The sequence below is a fragment of the Solanum tuberosum genome, unplaced genomic scaffold (assembly GCF_000226075.1).
Source record: "Solanum tuberosum cultivar DM 1-3 516 R44 unplaced genomic scaffold, SolTub_3.0 scf00063, whole genome shotgun sequence".
Taxonomy (NCBI): Eukaryota; Viridiplantae; Streptophyta; class Magnoliopsida; order Solanales; family Solanaceae; genus Solanum; species Solanum tuberosum.
The window spans coordinates 457,100-478,044 of record NW_006238988.1 but is presented as its reverse complement, the minus strand read 5'-3'; the positions used below and the strand labels follow the sequence as shown (position 1 = coordinate 478,044).

Genomic DNA, 20,945 nt, shown 5'->3' with positions numbered 1-20,945 from the left:
ACAAACCAATTGTACTTTGGTGCAACGCATAAATTTATTTCTTTCTTAATTAAAAATTTTAGTTTTAAACTTTGAATACAAAAGAAAATCTTGATAAGAAATATTTCTCTCGAATAGGTTTAACGCGACGAAAATTCAGACTAAATATATTTTAATATAAATATCGAATATCAGATAAAACTAAAAAAAATGTGAGAGTTGAAGTGTGTGGTCATTTTCAACAAACCAAAATAAGAAAATCTATGGGCTATGGAGACAAAACTGCCTTATTTTCATTGCATGCTATGGAATTTAGCAAAAAAATTCCCAATTTTTAGTCTTACGTTTTTAGGCTATTTGTACAATATTGTAGACAACTATTTTCATTGGCGGAATTTATTGACGGACATCTAAATTTGTACATATTTTTTATTAGAATTTATTTATTTTAAATATTTTATGTTGGTGTTTACTGTGTCATTTTGATTTATTTTTTTACAATCAGCCAAAATACGTAATATGTGTATATTACACCTGTGAATAGCGTGTAAAGTAATAAATTAAATGACTAATAAAGTGATACATAATTTTAATATATAATGAATTTTGAATAAAAATAGAAAATAGCCAATGAATCAATGACACGTGACATTTCGCAAATAATTTTTTTAAAAAAGAGATTTAACCAATTTTTTAAAATAAAAATAAATCTTGAAATGGATCTATTTTTAAATTTCTAAAAAGTTTTTTTTTTCGTTTTATTATAACGATCTTCATTCATCCATTTAATTGAGCTTGAAAAGGGGAAGAAGAAAAAGAAAGATTTTTTTTAATTAAATAAGTCTTTTGTACGCTGTCAATAAGTATATCATACTTATTATGTCATATAAGTAAAAAGTGTCAAAATAACACCATAAATTCTAACATGAGGTATTTAAAATGAACAAATCATAATTAAAGTGTTTAACTGAAAATCGATATCAATTTTAGTTAGCCATCGATAAATTTCGCCTTTTTAATTTATTGATCATATATTATAATATCATGTTTCATGATGCTTTCTTAGTGAGGAGCATCAACTACTTGATTTGCTCTCGATATACAAATTTAATCTAAATAATTATATTAATAATATGTGCATAGTATGATATGAAATTGATCATAAAGTAAGTTAATTAAGTGAGCGTTATGTCTAATTATAATTTCGACTCATCATTTAAATTCAAATGCAGAACTAGCTAAACTTTCAGTTATGTGTTCGGCCTAATTAATATATAACTTCAATTCAAATATTGTATTTGTCTCAGCTTAAATGTCTTAATTTTTTTTTAACCTAGGTGTCACACTTATATTATAAGAAAAGAATATTTTTTTTATCAGACTTTGACATGCAATAATTATGGCAAACATCATAGTCAAGGTTTTAAGGGCCCATCAATGATTTTGCACCAAAAATATATATAATATAGTGTACTATATTTATCGTCCGTTAAAATATCTTGTTTCATTAAAGAAAAATAAATTGTAAAAAAAATAGTTGGACGCAGAAAGAGATGTTTTAATTTTCCTATATTAATATGATCGAATGGTATCAATTTTTCTCCCATGTATTGATAATCTAGGAGATTTTTTTAGCCGGTTAAAATTATAAATGTATCAGTTATGTGGATATTAATTATATATATATTGATTATACGGGTATTAACTATTTCGTTGTTACTCCTCATAACTTATGCATGTATTAGTACTGTGAATTTTTAAGTGACAAATTAAACGTCATAATAATTTTATACATGAATAACTTACTTTCTAACTAGCTATCGGGTGTGGTTTATTACTTAATTATACATAAATTTGATACATGATTTGTGACCACTTCTTAATTACGTAATTAATATATGATAAAAATTAGTGAACTGCTTTGATGGTTTGTGACCACTACATAATTGCACTATCCCTTTCTTAAACCCTCTTTTAAAAATAATTATTTTAATTTTAAATTCTTTAATTATTTTTTGATATTCAATACTCATTAGGGAAAACGAAGACGGGTGGATCTACCTACGCCAACTATAAAAGCTAGAAAAATTTAAGTCTGAAGAGAAGTCTTGTGTTAGAATATGAAGAGACGGTGACGCGTAGTCAGAAATTATAATATTAAAAAAAATGTCTCAATCCATGTTAATAATTGTCTTAGCTATGATAACGTTTATTAAGGTTCAATTATAATCTTTGTTGTGAACATTATAGTGTGCCAAGAAATTAAATTGGGTATTATTTGATACTTCCAAATACAATAATTTGATTTTTCAAAGATAGTAAAATTCAATCAAACTCTTTTTATGGATAAGCTCTACATCAATCCATTAGAATTATTTCTTCATTTTTGCCCTTCTACACAAAATGAGAAGAATCATAGATACATCGGTCATTAGAAGGAAGAACTGCAATAACAAGATTCCTCATGTATTATCTGTGGCAAAACTATGAACATAGCTAGACAAGAAACTAAAATAGTTACGCTGGTCATGAGAAGGAAGAACTGCCATAACAAGATTCCTCATGTATCATCTCTAGCAAAACTATGAACGGTAGCTAGATAAAAAACTAAAATAGATACGCCGGCATTAAAAGGAAGAATTGTCATAACAAGATTCCTCACGCATCATCTGTAGCAAAACTATGAACGATAGCTAGACAGGACATAATGTCTTCCAAGATTCTATAATACAAATAAGTGGATAGATTTTATACAAACAATTTCAATCTTTGACTTGTGGTACTTGAAGGGCTTCAAGAATTTCAACTACTTGACTCATAACTGGCCTTCCTTTCGGGTTTTGGCTGAGGCATTGATAGGCAAGACTAGCAACCTTTACGACAGTTTTAGACGAGTATTGTCCTTTGAGTCTAGGATCGAGTATCTTAAAGAGCTTCTTGTTATGATTCAGGAGCGGACGTGCCCACTCTACAAGGTTGTATTCCTGGCTAGGCCTAGTCTTGTCGATTGCTCTCCTTCCGATGAGCATCTCAAGCAAAACAACCCCATAAGCATAAACGTCACTTCTGGCTGTTAAATGTCCTGGCATATTTCAATTTTACGTCTTAGTAACAGTGATTGCTTCACAAAAATTAACAGAAGAATCTCAAGCCATAAACAAAAATGAGGGTTGATTTCTTGATGATCACTCAACTAACAGTTGTTATCTCATCATAAAGTCACCTTTCTTCTTGATTTCAGGTGACTTTACGAGATAATAACTATTAGTTGAGCGACCATATGAGAAATCAACTTGCAGAAATGAAGAGGATTATACGAAGGGCATTAGGCATTTGGCTGCAGAAAGAAGATAGAGAATGTATTCAGCTTATAATGGAAAACATTCCCCTTTTTTTTTTTGGTACTTCATTTGTATGCAGTTCTTGTTATTAGACAGATAGCAAATGCGTAGGTATAGCACAATTAAATGTGGATTTTCAAAACAAGCATATGCTCGACAAGGTTGAAGATGATTGTGGTATAAAACGCGTTTGACTATCCTTCTTAGTGAGTCTAATTAAGATAGCACTGTACGAGACATACCTACCGAAACAAAAAAAACTACTTACTGTAATATTTGGTAACAAGGTAATGCTAGACTCACCAGTCATGACATACTCTGGAGCGGCATAACCATAAGTTCCCATAACACGAGTCGATACGTGAGTCTGATCTCCCATTGGCCCATCTTTTGCAAGTCCAAAGTCAGAAAGCTTTGCATTAAAATCCTGCAAATCCAAATCCAAACAAAGACGGATATTGTAACTCGCAAAGAACTCTAACATAATAATAATTATATAAAGTAGCGAGCACCTTCAAGGGAAATAATATACATAAGCAAAACAACATCTCACCGCATCTAACAAAATGTTTGAGGTCTTGAAGTCCCTATATATTACCGGCATTTCAGCTCCATGAAGAAAAGCAAGCCCTTTTGCGGCATCCAGAGCAACTTTCATTCTCCTCGACCATGTTAGAGTAGCACACATTCCTAAAGTACATGATGTCAATGAGATAGAAAAAAACTAATTCCCATAGAAAGAGAACTAGATATTATGATCTCTTTTAAGAAGGCTCGGACAAAAGAAACAACAACTTGCATAACTTCTTATGTTTTAATTATCGTTTGTGACATAACCTGGATATGTGCAACTGCTCTTCATATGACAGTGTGAACTAATGCAAACAGCAGAAAATCAATGATAATATGAACTAATGCAAACAGCAGAAAATGGTTAGAATTATAAGTCCATATTAGACGTGTAGGAAGTAAATCCACGAGTATTTGTTTCATTCACTTTTACGTGAATCGAGCTTAGTTTCACCTTTACCAACATGGACTCCCATTGATATTGAGTACTCACTTGGAAAAAGGTGCTTCTCCAGGCTGCCAGATTCCATATACTCATAAACCAGTAGTCTATGGTGGTCCTCACAGCAATATCCGATCAGCTTCACCAGATTTGGATGTCGAAGCTGCCCCAAGTAGTTCATCTCTGCCTGCAAAAGAAAGGAGTTAAAATAAGAAGCTGATATCCATTAAGAGATACAAAGTTCTGCAACTTCCCTAGCATATTCATGGCAAACTTTTGCAGCGACTTATCATTTGGGTAAAAACTTATTCTGGCAAATCAGGTCAGAATCTGATTCAGAAAATATACTGGCAGTTTAGTCACCTTTTAGCACAAGTCTTGGATATTAATCATATTGAGGTTATTGTGGAATTACTTTCCATTACACAACAAAATTTTAAGGCTGAAAACCTTTCAAATTATTTGAAAATGTGGCAGTATATGTCTATATCACAGAAAAATGGAAGACGAGCTCACAATCAAGGAAATCTTATGCTCCAGCTTTGAAATGAAGTGTGAGTAAGGAATCTGCCCCTGAAATCTGAATTGGCAAACCTATCTTTTTATTGGTTGTATATTAGGCCTTGTGTGTTCTTAACAAGCGTACACTTTCTTCTCACTCTGGACATATTCCCTTCCTTACTTGCTTCTGGGGCATGGTTGGCAGGAGGGGGAGGATGGTAGAGGAGAGAGAGAAGCCAGTGACTCTTTCAAGTACACACCAAACAGTATGTAAAAGAATTTCGAATAATCAGACATTCTAGTGACATAATTCAAGATAGAATGCCATGTTTAAACTCCACAACAATGCAAACCTGAGTCTAAAGGGAGGTAAATGATAAGGTTGTTAACCAGACAAGAAGCCAAAGCACCTACCAGCCATTCTCTATCACCCTGAAGACCTTCTGGATCGAGCTCCTTAATGGCAACGTAAGTGGTCTTGTATCCCGGCCTGACATGTTCATCGATAACTCCTTTATAGACTATACCAAATCCACCCTCTCCGAGAACCTGTTTCGGTCGAAAGTGTTTCGTAGCCATTTTCATTTCTTCATACTTGAAGATATCAAGATCACTAATCCCTGGATTCTGCTGCAGGTCTTCGACAGTTTCAGGTATTACCACAATGCTGCTTCTACGTCTAGAGTCATGTCCCTCAGGTGTTTTTAACTTCGGTTGACTTGCAGGATTTCTCTTGTTGGGATATGAACCAACTCCATGTACAACTGTGAGTAAAAGAATCATGATATAAAACAAAAAAGCTTTTCATTCTCCCACAGCAAGTAAAGTAATGTTCTTATCAGTAATATGTTACTTTTGGAGTTCCTACGTTTCAAAACCAGTGTTGTCAAAGGTGTGCTTAAGCCTTAAGTCAATGAGGGTAATCCTAAAGAGACGACAGTGAACAATTGATATTTCACTTCTTTCTTTTTTTGATGACCGCGGACAAGATGGGAAGAATCACCTAGTGTTTTCTTGTCTCCGCTGGGAATTGAACAAGAGACTTCATGGTTCTCAACCACTTAATTGTCCACTGGGCCACACCCTTGTGAGCAATTGATATTTCACTTTGTCATAACTTCTTTTCAATACCTTTGTTCAAATGTTTGTCATCCATGCTTATAAGTTTTAATTATTAGTCTCGGACTACACATAAATATTTGTATTTTTTTTTCCATTTGTGCCTATCTTCATTAAAGTTCACGCTCTTAAAGTCCTACATGCCTAAATGTGTAGGTAAAGTGATCTGCCAGAAAGGCTCAGTCAACTAATAGTTATTATTCCGTAAAAAAAAGTTGAATCTTTATCCATAGTTATAGACTTTAATATCAGTATCAAACTAATCAGTGGTAGTGTGGCAAGTCATTCGCCAAGGCCATTACCAACAACAGGATTGTGATTGAGATGTCAACTTGATATCTTGATGAATTGAGGAGAAAAGCATCTACTCTTTAGAAAAAGAAAGGAATAGAGACTTGTGGTAAGAGGGCTTTAGCACAAGAGCGAAGGATGACGAGATTAGATCAATTGCCACTCAATAAAAATGCAAAAAATGGAGTCCAAAGTAACTCTATCAACTATATATAAACCATTATAGCAGATTTTGCCAATCTCATTCATACAGTGAGCCAAACTTTTACATTTTCCACACTTAAAAGACTTCATCATAGTGCCATTACTAGTCATATTAACACCAGTAACACTTGAACTACTTAAAAAATTCACTCAGTAACATCACAGGCAACACACATCAGATTGACATTCAGCTATTAACTATACCATATGTCATTGACACCCAAAAATTGGTTTAGTCCAGGACATTAAATAGTTTCCAATTATCAAATTACAAAATTTATATGAAAAGAAGATCGCAACAACATATCCAATGTAGTTTCACAAAGTGGAGTATGGAGAGGATAACGTGTACGCAAGGTGGAGAGGTTGTTTCCAATAGACCCTCGGCTCCAAAAAATCAACTAACCAAAGTGAAAAGCATAACGAAGCATTCTGAACAATAACTACAGCAAAATAACCAGACTACAATAACCAACATATAGTAACACTAACACAAATCGAACTACAACGAAACTACAGGAGCAATACTACACCTACTAGTATGGACGGATAGCAAGAAAAACAAATAACGGAAGTGAAAGCATAACGAAGCATTCTGAACAATAACTACAGCAAAATAACCAGACTACAATAACCAACATATAGTAACACTAACACAAATCGAACTACAACGAAACTACAGGAGCAATACTACACCTACTAGTATGGACGGATAGCAAGAAAAACAAATAACGGAAGTGAAAGCATAACGAAGCATTCTGAACAATAACTACAGCAAAATAACAATCTACAATAACCAACATATAGTAACACTAACACAAATCGAACTACAACGAAACTACAGGAGCAATACTACACCTACTAGTATGGACGGATAGCAAGAAAAACAAATAACGGAAGTGAAAGCATAACGAAGCATTCTGAACAATAACTACAGCAAAATAACAATCTACAATAACCAACATATAGTAACACTAACACAAATGGAACTACAAGGAAACTACAGGAGCAATACTACGCTTACTAATATGGACGGATAACGAGACAACACACTACTATCTACTAATCTTCTATCCTAACACTCTGGCAAAAAGAAAACCAATACCTGACTTACTCTCTGGTCTTTGTCCTGTTTTGCCTTCTTCAATACTCTGGCAAGAACCCATGGAATCTATCTTCACAATACATTCACCATCATTTGCCCAAAATCACATAAAATTTTCCAAAAAGATTAGATTTTAAACAACCACAACCTTCTTTGACCCCCCCAACCTCAACCCACCCCCACCCCCACACACAAACACTCTACTTAGACTCCATTTTCAGTTTCCAATAAAACTCCCAGAATATAAAATGGTGACCGGATAACACAAAGTTCCACCGGAATCTGATCTGGGTCGCCAGAATATTCCAAGAACTCTCAACAGAATATGTTACTTTTGTTCATCTAACACTTCACTTAGACCCCATTTTCAGTTTCCAATAAAACTCCCAGAATCTGAAATGGTGGCCGCCTAGCCGGATATCACAAAGTATCGCCGGAATCTTATCTGGGTCGCCGGGATATTCCAAGAATTCTCAACAGAATATGCCTCTTCTGTAACTTCCAGTAGCAAGAAAAACTGAGAAATGCACAGAACAGAAATAGCAAGAAAAGAATGTGATAAAAAAGTAAACTTTTTGATATATTGTGTACTAATTTGGCTTTTGCATCTCAAGGTTGTACCATCACTTTCTCTAATTCTTTTTCTTTTTGGCTTTAAAAAAGATTGTGGCGGGGTAATAAATACGTTACGAGTTCAAGTTTTGATAATGAAGTTGTCTCAAGGTTATTATTAGGTAAAATAAAAGAGAGTGAAGGGGAAGAGAAGTAGTCCGAACCCAATCATTCAATACACAAAAAATTCATACATCTATTGGCTAATATGATTACTCTAAAATTTCATTCAGTTCAGATATGTAGTCTAGTTGAATCGCGAGCAAAAATTCATGTTGCTAGGGAAGCTCTACAATTAGAGCATATATGCCTTTATTTTCATTTCTAAGAATTACCCTTTTTCGATTTTATCTTGATCCAACTTACTATGAGGATTCTCCGACTGGTAACATGTTTAAATTAACTCTAGTATCATCAAGGACATTCTTAGAGTCCTTATATTTAAAAGTTTCTTTCTAGATTTTCTAACTTAAATCAATTTAATCGGAACCCAAAACATATTACTAAAAATAGAGAAAAAAATAACATAATTGTTCCTTTGACCTTTATGTTCGTTGTAAATTTGACTTTGGTTGTACCTAACCTTCCCCCACCCACCCCACATGCACCCCCTCTATTTTCTTACTTTGAAAGTGCCCTTTTGATTTATTTAATTTTTGGACTATTATTTTTCTTTCGAATGTCTATTGTGACTCAAGAAAATTACATAATTTGTCCTTTATGTTTGGTGTAATTGGTATTATAAAAGATTCCACGTTTATACTAAATAATGACATAATTGATTTTTCATGTTAGTGAATAAGTCTAAAATCATCCTATAAATATGAGTCAACAAAGGCAATACCAAGTTTAATTATTAAATGTGATTGAAGAATCGTAACCTTGTTTGTGGTTAATTCGGATCGTTGATATTAGAAGATTGAGTTCATAAATCGAAAATAAGGGATCAAATATGAGACAATGACCAGAAAAAAATGGGTTTGATATGTTCACGTTGTTGCAGAAGATCGTCTGAGATTTTTATCAATCATTACTCCAATAATGAGCAATTAATAATTTTTATGAAAGCATGATTTGCTGGATTTTGTTACTTGATATTAGCTATAAATAGAAGATCATTGTCATAACAACACCCCGTTAAGTTGTGTAAATAAGGGATCAAATATGAGACAATGACTACACAAGATGAGTTCAAGAAGTTCAATCGTTGTAAAAGAGTCAGATCGAGATTCTTGTCAGTCATTACTCAGCAACAATAATGAACAATTAATACGTAGATTTTATGAAAGCATATAAAGAATGTCTTACCTTATTCTTGTTGTAAAGACATCTGATTTTCACTCATTCACTGGCAATACAGTTACATCTCGTAATCTCAGACTCTCAAGTATATGAAAAAACTCAGAATCCTCTTTCCGTTTCCGGTGACACTTCCGGCCAGCTACATCAAGATTCAAACTAACTCATTTCCATTATTGTTGTCCAAATGACCAAATCTTTGTTTATTCCTACAGACTATTATACTTTCTTTTTTCCCACATCGATGGGAGAAGGCAAATTCATTCATTTTATAAGAACTTAACTAAACAACAAATATTGCTGAGCTTAGTAACTTAAGCTTGTAACCCAAGTGGGAGCAATAAGGTGATTGGGACAATCAATTAAAGCCATTTGACAGATTTAGTGTGTGTTGATTTGGTTGGTTTCTTGGTGGTAAGCAGTATTATTCCAGCAGTAATAATACTGTGTGTCAATCCTTTAGAGAAGGGAGTTGACGTAGAGTGGGGGTAGATGAGGTGCCAAGAGGTGCACCTCCTGGGCTGACTTAACAGAGCAGCGCTCCCCGTTTGATAGCCCAGAAGTGCTGTCAAGACCAGAGACCAGTGCCGGCCAGGTAGCGTGCTTACTAAGATTTGTCAGGCTTACGTTGGTTGGACCATCATCTTTTATAATAGAAGATTGAATTAAACGTGATAAGATGAGTACTCGTGTTAGAGGTTTTGGCGAGAGTCTACGGTGCCAAGGAGCACCTCCTGGGTTGGCTTAACAGAACAGCATTCCCGTTTGATAGCCCAGAAGTGCTGTCAAGACCAGAGACCAGTGCCGGCCAGGTAGCGTGCTTACTAAGATTTGTCAGGCTTACGTTGGTTGGACCATCATCTTTTATAATAGAAGTTTGAATTAAACGTGATAAGATGAGTACTCGTGTTAGAGGTTTTGGCGAGAGTCTACGGTGCCAAGGAGCACCTCCTGGGTTGGCTTAACAGAACAGCATTCCCGTTTGATAGCCCAGAAGTGCTGTCAAGACCAGAAACCAGTGCCGGCCAGGTTGCTGTGCTACTAGATTTGTTAGGCTTTCGTTGGTTGGACCATCATCTTTTTATAATTCCGTTATAATAGTTACTAGTAGAAGTTTGAACGTGATAAGATGGGCTGGCTTAACAGAGCAGTGTTCCCCGTTTGATGGGCCAGAAGTGCTGTCAAGACCAGAAACCAGTGCCCAGCCAGGTAGCGTGCTACTAGATTTGTCAGGCTTTCGTTGGTTGGATGATCATCTTTTTATAGGTCCATTATGTAGTAACTAGTTGAAGTTTTTATAGTTCTGTTATATAGTACTAGTAGAAGTTTGAATGTGATCGATAAGATGAGTACTCTTGTTGAGGTTTTGACGAGAGAATAAGGTTATATAGTCACTAGTAGAAGTTAGAACGTGCTAAGATGAGTATTTGTATTAGACTTTTGGCGAGAGTCGTCTGTAAACATTGCGGTGGTGGGGATAGGGGAGGGCAGGGGTGAGTTCTGTTTACAGGGTTAATTGGGACTCATAGGAGGATACAATCAATGTGTAATATAATTTGTGAAAATTGTTTTCCCTTATTTCCATTAAAAAAAAGTCTTTTCCTTATTTTGAGGGAACTTATTTTCCAATAATTTTAACCAACCAAACGTGAAAAAATTGAAAAATATTTTTCTCAAACGACGAAAGCACCCACCCTTAATTACTATACTACAAGTTTTTTACATGCAACAAAAGTTGTAATTAGAAGCTCATAACTCGAACACTAGTCCAATTCATTCATTCACTAATTAATTATCAATCTCCTGTCCCACATCGTTGACAGAAAACCAATACAGTCTTTTTATAAGATCTCAACTAGACTAAACATATTGCTGAGCTTAGTAACTTGAGCTTGTAACCTAAGTGGGAGCAATAAGATGATTGGGACAGCTAGTTCTTTGGAATCGGATGTTGTGATCTCTCCCAGGGAGTGGGGGTTTGGTGATCTGCCTAGCCACTGACTTAACAGAGCAGCCCTCCCCGGGAGCTGACATAACAGTGAGAGTTGAGTTCCCGAGACTGAATCGGAAATCGGGTACTCGCCCCTCCTTGTTGTGGGGGGGCTAAGCGCTCTCACCCAATTGCCGAAGTTTGAGGCATGTTCGAAGAACAGTCCCAAAGTCAAACCACTCTAGATAAAAATAGATGGTTGTCAATTGGTTTGGACCATCATCTTTTTAGGATTGTAATGGTTTGGTTTGATTAGTTATTTTATAAGATTAACATTCATATAGGTTTTTCTTCAATATCGATACACTATGAATACGGTGTCTTGAATTTTGGTGAGACTCTCTAAATATTAGTGAAATTACACTTTCCCAAATCAGTTCAATCTATCGGTACATTATGGCTAGTTTTCGACACTTTAGATAAAAATAGATGGTTGTCAATTGGTTTGGACCATCATCTTTTTAGGATTGTAATGGTTTGGTTTTATTAGTTATTTTATAAGATTAACATTCATATAGGTTTTTCTTCAATATCGATACACTATGAATATGGTGTCTTGAATTTTGGTGAGACTCTCTAAATATTCGTGAAATTACACTTTCCCAAATCAGTTCAATCTATCGGTACATTATGGCTAGTTTTCGACACTTTTTAAAAAGTATTATGTAAGAATCATCACTAGGAGAAGTTAGAAAGTGATAACATGAGTACTATACTGTACTAGTATTAGACTTTGGCAAGACTCTCTAGACATTAATACTAAATTAGACTTTCTAAAATCATTCAAATCATATCTATATATATTCTTCAGTTAATTTTCTATATTTTGTTTAAAACGCTATGTAAGAATTGCCAATAGTAAAAGTTAGAATGTGATAAGATGAATACTCGTATTGGACTTTTGGCCAAAGTCTCTAAACATTGGGGTGGTCAGTATAGGGGTATGGGGGTGTTTTGGCGAGAGTTTGTAAAATTGTTTTCCAAACAATTATAACCAATCGAATATGAAAAAATTGAAAACGATTTCCAGAAAAATAGTTTCCTCCATACTGGACGATGAACGCACCCTTAATTACTATACTACAAGTTTTTTCACATGCAACAAAAGGTGTAATGAGAAACTCATAACTCAAACATTAGTCCGATTAATTATTCACTAATTATCAATCTCCTGTCCCACATCGGTAGTAGAAGACCAATACATCCATTTTATAAGACCTCAACTAGACAACACATATTCCTGAGCTTAGTAACGTGAGCTTGTAACCCGAGTGGGAGCAATAAGACGATTGGGACAACCAATTTGTAAGGCACTTTGACACGAATAGTGCGTTTGGTTTGGTTGATAAAAAGAGCGGATCGTGACACAGTATGTTGAGTACTAGGGGGCTTGGCTTAACAGAGCAGCGTTCCCGATGGCCGCTTTGTCATTAAAGTTCAGTTTCCGCACAATGCCAAGTCACACACCGCTATAAGTGTCGGGGTTATCGTTGGTTGGACCATCATCTTTTTATTTTTTGTTATAAAACCTAAATTGATGTGTCATAGTAATCAATGAAATACTTTGGGAACCTAATATGGGGTGTCATAGTAGTAAACGAAATACTTCGGGAATTGAAAATAAGGATAGATTCATTATATTTTGTATAACTAAAAATTAGACTTCCAAAACCATTCAAATCATATATGTTTGTCTTCGATATCGATACAGTTTGGTTAATTTAGGCTATTTAAAAAAAAACCTGGTAAGAAACACTAATAGAAGTTAGGACGTTGTGCAAGTAGATTAGGGTTTTTTTTATCGTACAACCTAGGGGAATGCATGGTTCGGTTCGACTGATTCTTTAATAAAATTTGTATCATATCAATATTTTGATTACTCTATTTTATATAACTAAAACTAAAATTTTCAAAATCATTACAGTCATATCGATCTAGTTCAATTACTTTTTGATAATTTTTTTAAATGTTATGTAAGAGTACTCGTTACTAGTAGAAGTTGGGACGTAATAAGATGAATACTCGTATTGGATTGTCAATGATGTTAGGGATGTCATTGATTTGAACCATCATCTTTTTAATTAAGGGTTGTAATGGTTCAGTCTGATTAGTTATTTTATAAAATTCGTATCAATAACAGTTTTTCGATTATTTTATTTTGTATAATTAAAAATTAGAGTTCCAAAATTATTCCATTCATATAGGTTTATCTTCAATATCGATACACTGTAGTGATGTAGATGAGTACTCATCTTGGATTTGGCGAGACTTTCTGAACATTAGGAAATTACACATTCCAAAATCAGTTCAATCATATTGATACAATATGGTTAATTTTCGATACATTTTAAAAAAAATATTATGTAAGAGTCGTCAATAGTAGAAATTAGAAAGTGATAACATGAGTACTACTGTACTAGTATTAGACTTTGGCAAGACTCTCTAGACATTAATACTAAATTAGACTTTCTAAAATCATTCAAATCATATTAGTATATTGTTCGGTTAATTTTCTATATTTTCTTTAAAACGTTATGTAAGAGTCGTCAATAGTAAAAGTTAGAACGTGATAAGATGAATACTCGTATTGGACTTTTGGCCAGAGTCTCTAAACATTGGGGTGGTCACGAATCATGATAGGGCTACGGTGGTGGTTTGGTGAGAGTTTCTAAAATTGTTTTCCAACAATTATAACCAATCGAACATGAAAAAATTAAAAAACAATTGCGAGAAAAATATTTACCTCCATACCGGATGACAAACACACCCTTAATTACTATACTATATATTTTCACATGCAAGAGAAGCTCAACTCAAACACTAGTCCAATTAATTCCTCAGTAATCATTAATCTCCTGTCCCACATCGGTAGTAGAAGACCATTACATCCATTTTATAAGACCTCAACTAGAAAATGCATATTGCTGAGCTTAGTAACGTGAGCTTGTAACCCGAGTGGGAGCAATAAGATGATGGGACAACCAATTCGTTATGGCCTTTGACACAAATAGTGCGGTTTGGTTTGGTTCATAGAAGGCGGATTTGTGGTGTAGTATGCGTACTACGGTTACTAGTAGTACTCAAAGTCCATAGGATTTAGACCTGTCTGGCTCCCAAAAGAGGAGTTTGACAGTGGGAGGAGGGGCAACCCCCGCGGATTTGCTCCTCATTGTGGCTGGCTTAACAGAGCAGCGCTCCCAACTGATGGCCGGGGCGGCCATCAAAGACCAGTTCCCGTCCCAAGTCACACCGCTATATGAGATGTCAAGGTTATCGTTGGTTGGACCATCATTTTTTTATTGCTTTGCGGAGTTGAAAATAATTGTGGCTGGCTTAACAGAGCAGCGCTCCCAACTGATGGCCGGAGCGGCCATCAAAGACCAGTTCCCGTCCCAAGTCGCACCGCTATGAGATGTCAAGGTTATCGTTGGTTGGACCATCATTTTTTTATTGCTTCGTGAGTTGAAAATAAGCATAGATTCATTATATTTTTTATAATGAAAAATTAGACTATCAAAACCACCTATCATATAGGTTTTTCTTCGATATCAATACAATTCGGTTAATTTAGGATTATTTTTTAAGAAAAATGTTTTGATAAGAATCACTAGTAAAAGTTAGGACGTTATGTAAGTAGATTAAGGTTTTTTAAAATTGTAGAACTTAGGGGTATGCATGGTTCGGTTCATCTGATTCTTTTATGAAATTTGTATCATACCAATATTTTGATTACTCTATCTATATAACTAAAATTAAAATTTTCAAAATCATTACTGTAATATCGATGCAAATCGATTACTTTTCGATTATCTTTGGAAAATGTTATGTAAGAGTCGTTATTAGTAGAAGTTAGAACGTTATAAGATGAGTACTCGTACTGAATTTAGGCGAGACTCTCAAGACATTATAACTAAAATTAGATTTTTCAAAATCATTCCAATCATATTAGTATTGTTCGGTTAATTTTTTATATTCTTTTAAAACGTTATGTAAGAATCGTCAACAATAGAAGTTAGAACATGATAAGGTGAGAAGTCGCATTGGACTTTGGTGAAACTTTCTAGACATTATAACTAAATTTAGATTTTTCAAAATCATTCCAATGATATTGGTACATTTTGATTATTTCTTAACTTTTTTATAAAAAAATTTTATTGTAAAAGTCGTCACTAGTAAACGTTATAACACGACAAGATGAATACTCACATTGAACACGGCGAGACTCTATAGATATTTTTATTGTTTAAAAGTCTATGAATCAAAGATAACGTTCACGTTTGATTCATAAAATCTTTGGTATTACATTTCAAAAATTATTATTACTTTGGTGTAATCATTCGATACAAAGTTTATTAGCTTAACTGATTTGAATATGTATCGTGCAAGAAAACCATAAGCTTTGAATTACGATTTTGATAAAACTCAATAGTTTTAATTCAAACCTTATATATGTGTTAAAAATTCACCAAATACACATAAATTTTCAATTTAAAACTCCAAAGCTTAATCAAACACCTTCGGTCTCTAAAATGAGTGTACGCTTTAGATTTTCAGAAGCAGAGTTAAACAGGTTATAAGTGAATTTTCTACCCAATTGGATAACTAATTATATTCCTTTCACCTAATGCTTGGATTTAAACTAAAGTTTAAAGCATTATTAATAATTATTACAGTTAAGATCCAAGTATGGTCTATCTTAGATATATAGAAAACGTAATTAATATAGCTATCACTGGTCCTGTAGCTCAGTTGGTTAGAGCGTTGGTCTTATGAGCCGAAGGTCGCGGGTTCGAGCCCCGCCAGGACCACCTTTTTTGTTTCCCGAGACAATAAATACTGATATATTACGTTACGTGGAATTTATATGTTAATTTATACTAGCTAAAATCGTCACATAACTAATATTAATTTATGCGAGAGGGTGTGGAATATTTCGTGTATAGTAACAATAATCATACATAATAATATTTTTGTTTCCCGAGACAACAAATATTGACATAACGTTACGTGGAATCTATATATTAATTTATGCTAGCTAAAATCGTCAAATAACTATTATTAATTTATCTGAGAGGGTGTGGAATATTTCATGTATAGTAACAACAATCATATATAATAACATTTCACTAAAATATTGAAGTCTCTTTGGGACCGATTGTCATGTTATATATACTATAAGCTACCAATATCAAAAAGTATGTGGCAATCAACGTCCTGATAAAAAAGTTTAACCGTAAAGTAGATTCTTTTTATTACCGTCATTCTCTATAATAACATATTACTATATAACATTTAAGTTTACTATAATTTCATGTGACGTTACATTATAGTGAAAATGTTCAAGTGACAAAAAGTTATTTTTGATGAGAAAATTGTTGTGAATAAAGGGGCAACCTATTATACTCTATCTCACAAAACTTAGTCAATCAGAAAAATATTTATTATCGAGTGTTTACATCAAACAAATTATTTGATTTAAGGTGAAGAGATATATATCGATTAATCATAATAAGTGATTGTTGTGGATGTTCAACATGTACACGTGTGTTATGCATTCATTGATTAGATGTACATATTTGATGGAAGACAAGTATTTTAATCATATATTTTTCATTTATTCATAGATAAGTGATGTATTTTCACTTTAAGTTATAATTCTCAAGGTTGATCGTAGAATGTCCACGTTGCTTGTAAATCACTTATTATTACACATGAAATATTAATTAATGAACATAACAATATAAGTACACAAGTAACACTAGTCAAAGATCAAATATTTATAAGGCCTATTTATAATTTATCAAGTAGAGCCTATAGAAACTTGAAATTGTATGAAGAAAGCAATAAGAATGAATTGAAATACTCAAAAAGAGAAAGAGGAGATAAGAGAGGAGAGGAGCGTAAGAAGAAACAAATTTAGATTTTTGTTAATTTCATTCTTTTTTCAATGCCTACTAGAAGATTATGAGTCCAGTTTATATAGACCTACTAACTGGACTTAATTCTAACTAACTACAATAGTTTACCTAACTACACAGTTAATTAACTAAACTTCAATAAGTTAGTTAACCTTGTAACTAACTTCTAACTATTCACACTATCCTTGAGACTTTAGGTTATTCCTTCAATATTCCCCCTCAAGTTAGGTACTCTAAAAATGTTCTTAATGCCTAACTTGGAACTCAAAACTTCATGTTGCATTCTGAATAAACTCTTGGTTAACAAATCCGTAGGCTGTTCATTTGTAGGAATGTAACTAGTAGAAATCACTCCTTGCATAATCTTTTCTCTAATGAAGTGGCAGTCTATTTCAATGTGTTTCGTCCTTTCATGATAGACTTGGTTTGCAGCTATTTGTATAGCAGCCTTACTGTCACCATACACCTTAACTGGAAGAGTAACATCTACACCAAATTCCTTTATTAATCCAATTATCCACACCAATTCTGCCACTGTTGAAGCTAAGCTTCTGTATTTAGCTTCTGCTGAACTCTTAGACACGGTAGTTTGTTTCTTAGACTTCCAAACGACAGGAGAATCTCCAAGCTTAACTACATACCCTGTCACTGACTTCCTGGAGTTTGGACATGCAGCCCAATCTGCATCACAATAAGCTGATATCTCAATGTTGTCATTGCTAGACAGTAGGACTCCCTGCCCTGGTTCTTTTTTCTAGATATCTAACTATTCTAATTGCTGCTTCCATATGGGACTGTTTAGGAGCTTGTAAATATTGACTTAGAGTTTGTACACAAAAAGAGATATCAGGTCTGGTCATAGTGATGTATAGAAGTTTACCTATGAGTTTCTGATAAGACCCTTGATCAGCCATATGTTCTACTTGACCTTTCATCACATGATCATCATATTCCTTTGATGTTAACTTTATATTTGCATCCATAGGAGTCATAGCAGGTTTTGCAGCCCCTAAACCAACTTCAGAAATTAACTCTAATGCATACTTTCTTTGATGCATTAGAATACCTTCTTTTGATCTAGCAAACTCAATACCGAAGAAATACTTTAACTCTCCTAAGTCCTTCATTTTGAATGCTTGTTGTAAGTGCCCTTTGGTCTCATTGATCAGTTTCAGACTATCTCCTTTGATGAGCATATCATCCACATATACAAGAATAACTGTAATGCCTTCTGTGCTCTTTTTAGTGAACAATGAATGATCATATTGACTTTGTTGGAATTGGAATTTAAGAAGTGCCTCAGTTAGCTTAGCATTCCATTGCCTAGGAGCTTGTTTCAACCCATACAAGGATTTCTTGAGTCTGCACACTGTCTTAGTCTCCCCCTGACTCTGAAAACCTTGTGGTAAATCCATGTAAATCTCATCAAATAGGTCACCTTGTAAAAAGGCATTAAACACATCCATTTGATGGATATGCCACTGTTTTATTGCTGCAAGAGCAAGTACTGACCTAACAGTTTTTATTTTCACCACTGGAGAGAAAGTTTCTTGGTAATCAATCCCTTCTTTCTAACTATACCCCTTGGATACCAATTTAGCTTTAAACCTTTCTATTTCACCATCAGCTTTGTACTTTATTTTGTAAATCCATCTACACCCAATGGGTTTTTTCCCTTCAGGCAGAGACACTACCTCCCAAGTGTTGTTTTGTTGTAATGCACTAACTTCTTCTTTCATAGCTTCCACCCACCTAGGATCTGTAATGGCCTCATAATAAGATTTAGGTTCTGTGGATGCTGAAATAGCAGCAACATAAGCTTGGTATCTTGGTGCCAAATGAGCATAAGCCACATACTTAGACATAGGATAGTCTACTGTTTCATTCACACTTAATGAAACAAAATCCTTTAACCAGACATGTTGTAGAACACCTCATAGGGAGACTTGTTCTGTAAAACTGAGCTAGGTAGCCTGTTGATTATATGCACTGCAGCTAATACACACAGACCCCACAAGTTACTAGGTATATCATCTTGGAACTTTAGAGCCCTTGTTACCTCTAGTAGATGCCTGTGTTTCCTCTCAGCTACTCCATTCTGCTGAGGAGTATAGGCACAGCTAGTCTGATGCACTATGCCAAAATCCTTAAACAAATCTCTGCACACTGTGTTGACAAACTCAGTTCCATTATTCGACCTTATGACCTTAACACACCTACCAAACTGAGTTTTAGCATACACAATGAACTGTTTAATGACCACACACACATCAGACTTCAACTTTAATAAGTATACCCAAGTTAACCTTGAAAAATCATCCACAACAGTGAGGAAAAATCTATTACCATCAAATGTAGGCACTTTGTAAGGACCCCAAACATCCATGTGTACAAGATCAAAGCATGCTGAAGTTTGTATACTACTTGTAGGAAATGTATTTCTAACTTGTTTTGCATAAGGACATACAGTACAATTATTCAATGTATTTGCTATACTTTCAGTCTTTACAGATATAAGCTGGTTTAAGGACCTTGAGGAAGCATGTCCAAGCCTTTTATGCCACAGCTCCACATCTGCAGCCTCCTCATGAACATGACTTTCTTTTACAGCAAAACCACATCCACTGTTTAGAGACTGCTGCACCTTTATACTTCCAGTAAGAATGTACAGTCCATTTTCCTCTCTACCAATCTCCCTCACCCTTCCATTGGAGAGATCCTGAAAGAGACAAAAATCAGGAAAGAAACTTACTGAACACCCTAACTCTTTTGTGAGCTTTGACACAGACAGTAAATTGATTTTGAACTGACGAACATGCAACACATTACTCAAAGACGTCCTTGTAGTAATACTACTAGATCCAGTATGAGCAACTTTAGCCATATCTCCATTAGGTAAATACACTCCTCTAGACACTATAACAGGTTTATCTAACAAGTTGACATTTGCTACCATATGATTGGTAGCTCCAGTGTCAACTATCCATTTCTGTATATTTTTAACTGCATAATCAAGCTGATTCATACCTGCTACATTTGCTGACGGCACAGAGTTTGCAGTTGTAGAAGTGTTGTTGTCACTCATATTCTTCAACAGACTCACAATCTGACTATATTGCTCTTTAGTAAAATGATACACTCTCACTTCAGATTTTTTGTTCTGTGAAGGAAATTCAGACTTATATGCTATTCCTTTGTAGTCTGCCTTACTTCCTTCAGACATATTCTCAAATGTATCACCCATTATATCACATTGTTCAGAATCTTGGAACTGATCATCAGTAATCACATTATGAGCCCTTGCATTTGATGGATAACTACTATTCCCTGCCTGTACTCCTTTCTTCCTGAACTTGTTATAATCAGATGGATATCCTACTAACTTGTAACACACTTTCTTGGTATGTCCTTTCATTCTACAAAACTCACACTGTACATTATAATTCTTTTTGTATCTTGTAGATCCATTCCTTGTAAACATAGCCATATCAAAATTATTTCCCCCTGATGCAGGATTAGCACCCAAGATTCCAGAATTTGCACTTATAGACTTTTGTCCTTCATCACTTATTAT

At 34.4% G+C, this 20,945-nt stretch overlaps 1 protein-coding gene and 1 non-coding gene across 3 annotated transcripts; one reads left to right on the top strand and one right to left on the bottom strand.

Annotated features, from left to right (window-relative positions):
- Positions 1-2,508: 2,508 nt before the first annotated feature.
- Positions 2,509-8,144, bottom strand: LOC102603933 (serine/threonine-protein kinase At5g01020-like). 2 transcript variants are annotated; one of them, XM_006345181.2, is made up of 6 exons: positions 7,562-8,144; positions 5,248-5,597; positions 4,384-4,519; positions 3,874-4,010; positions 3,624-3,747; positions 2,509-3,061 (listed from the first exon to the last, which is right to left on the bottom strand). In XM_006345181.2, the coding sequence occupies exons 1-6, from the start codon at positions 7,611-7,613 to the stop codon at positions 2,742-2,744; spliced, it is 1,119 nt and encodes a 372-aa protein (XP_006345243.1). In that variant the 5' UTR covers positions 7,614-8,144; the 3' UTR covers positions 2,509-2,741. The 2 variants fall into 2 exon arrangements, with proteins under 2 accessions (XP_006345243.1, XP_006345242.1); XM_006345180.2 differs by having other exon boundaries at positions 2,554-3,061; positions 7,553-8,141.
- Positions 8,145-16,187: 8,043 nt separating this feature from the next.
- TRNAI-UAU (transfer RNA isoleucine (anticodon UAU)) lies at positions 16,188-16,261 on the top strand. Its single transcript has one exon. It is a non-coding gene; the product is annotated as a tRNA-Ile (tRNA).
- The last annotated feature ends 4,684 nt before the right edge of the window (positions 16,262-20,945 follow it).

What these genes read in the sequence shown, in the direction of transcription:
- LOC102603933 (XM_006345180.2), bottom strand. Translation starts at nt 7,613, where the DNA reads ATGGGTTCTTGCCAGAGTATTGAAGAAGGCAAAACAGGACAAAGACCA. An exon ending in AAGACCAGAGAGTAAGTCAG is followed by an intron (nt 5,598 to 7,552) that starts GTATTGGTTTTC and finishes TTTTACTCACAG; the next exon opens with TTGTACATGGAGTTGGTTCA. An exon ending in AGGGTGATAGAGAATGGCTG is followed by an intron (nt 4,520 to 5,247) that starts GTAGGTGCTTTG and finishes TTTCTTTTGCAG; the next exon opens with GCAGAGATGAACTACTTGGG.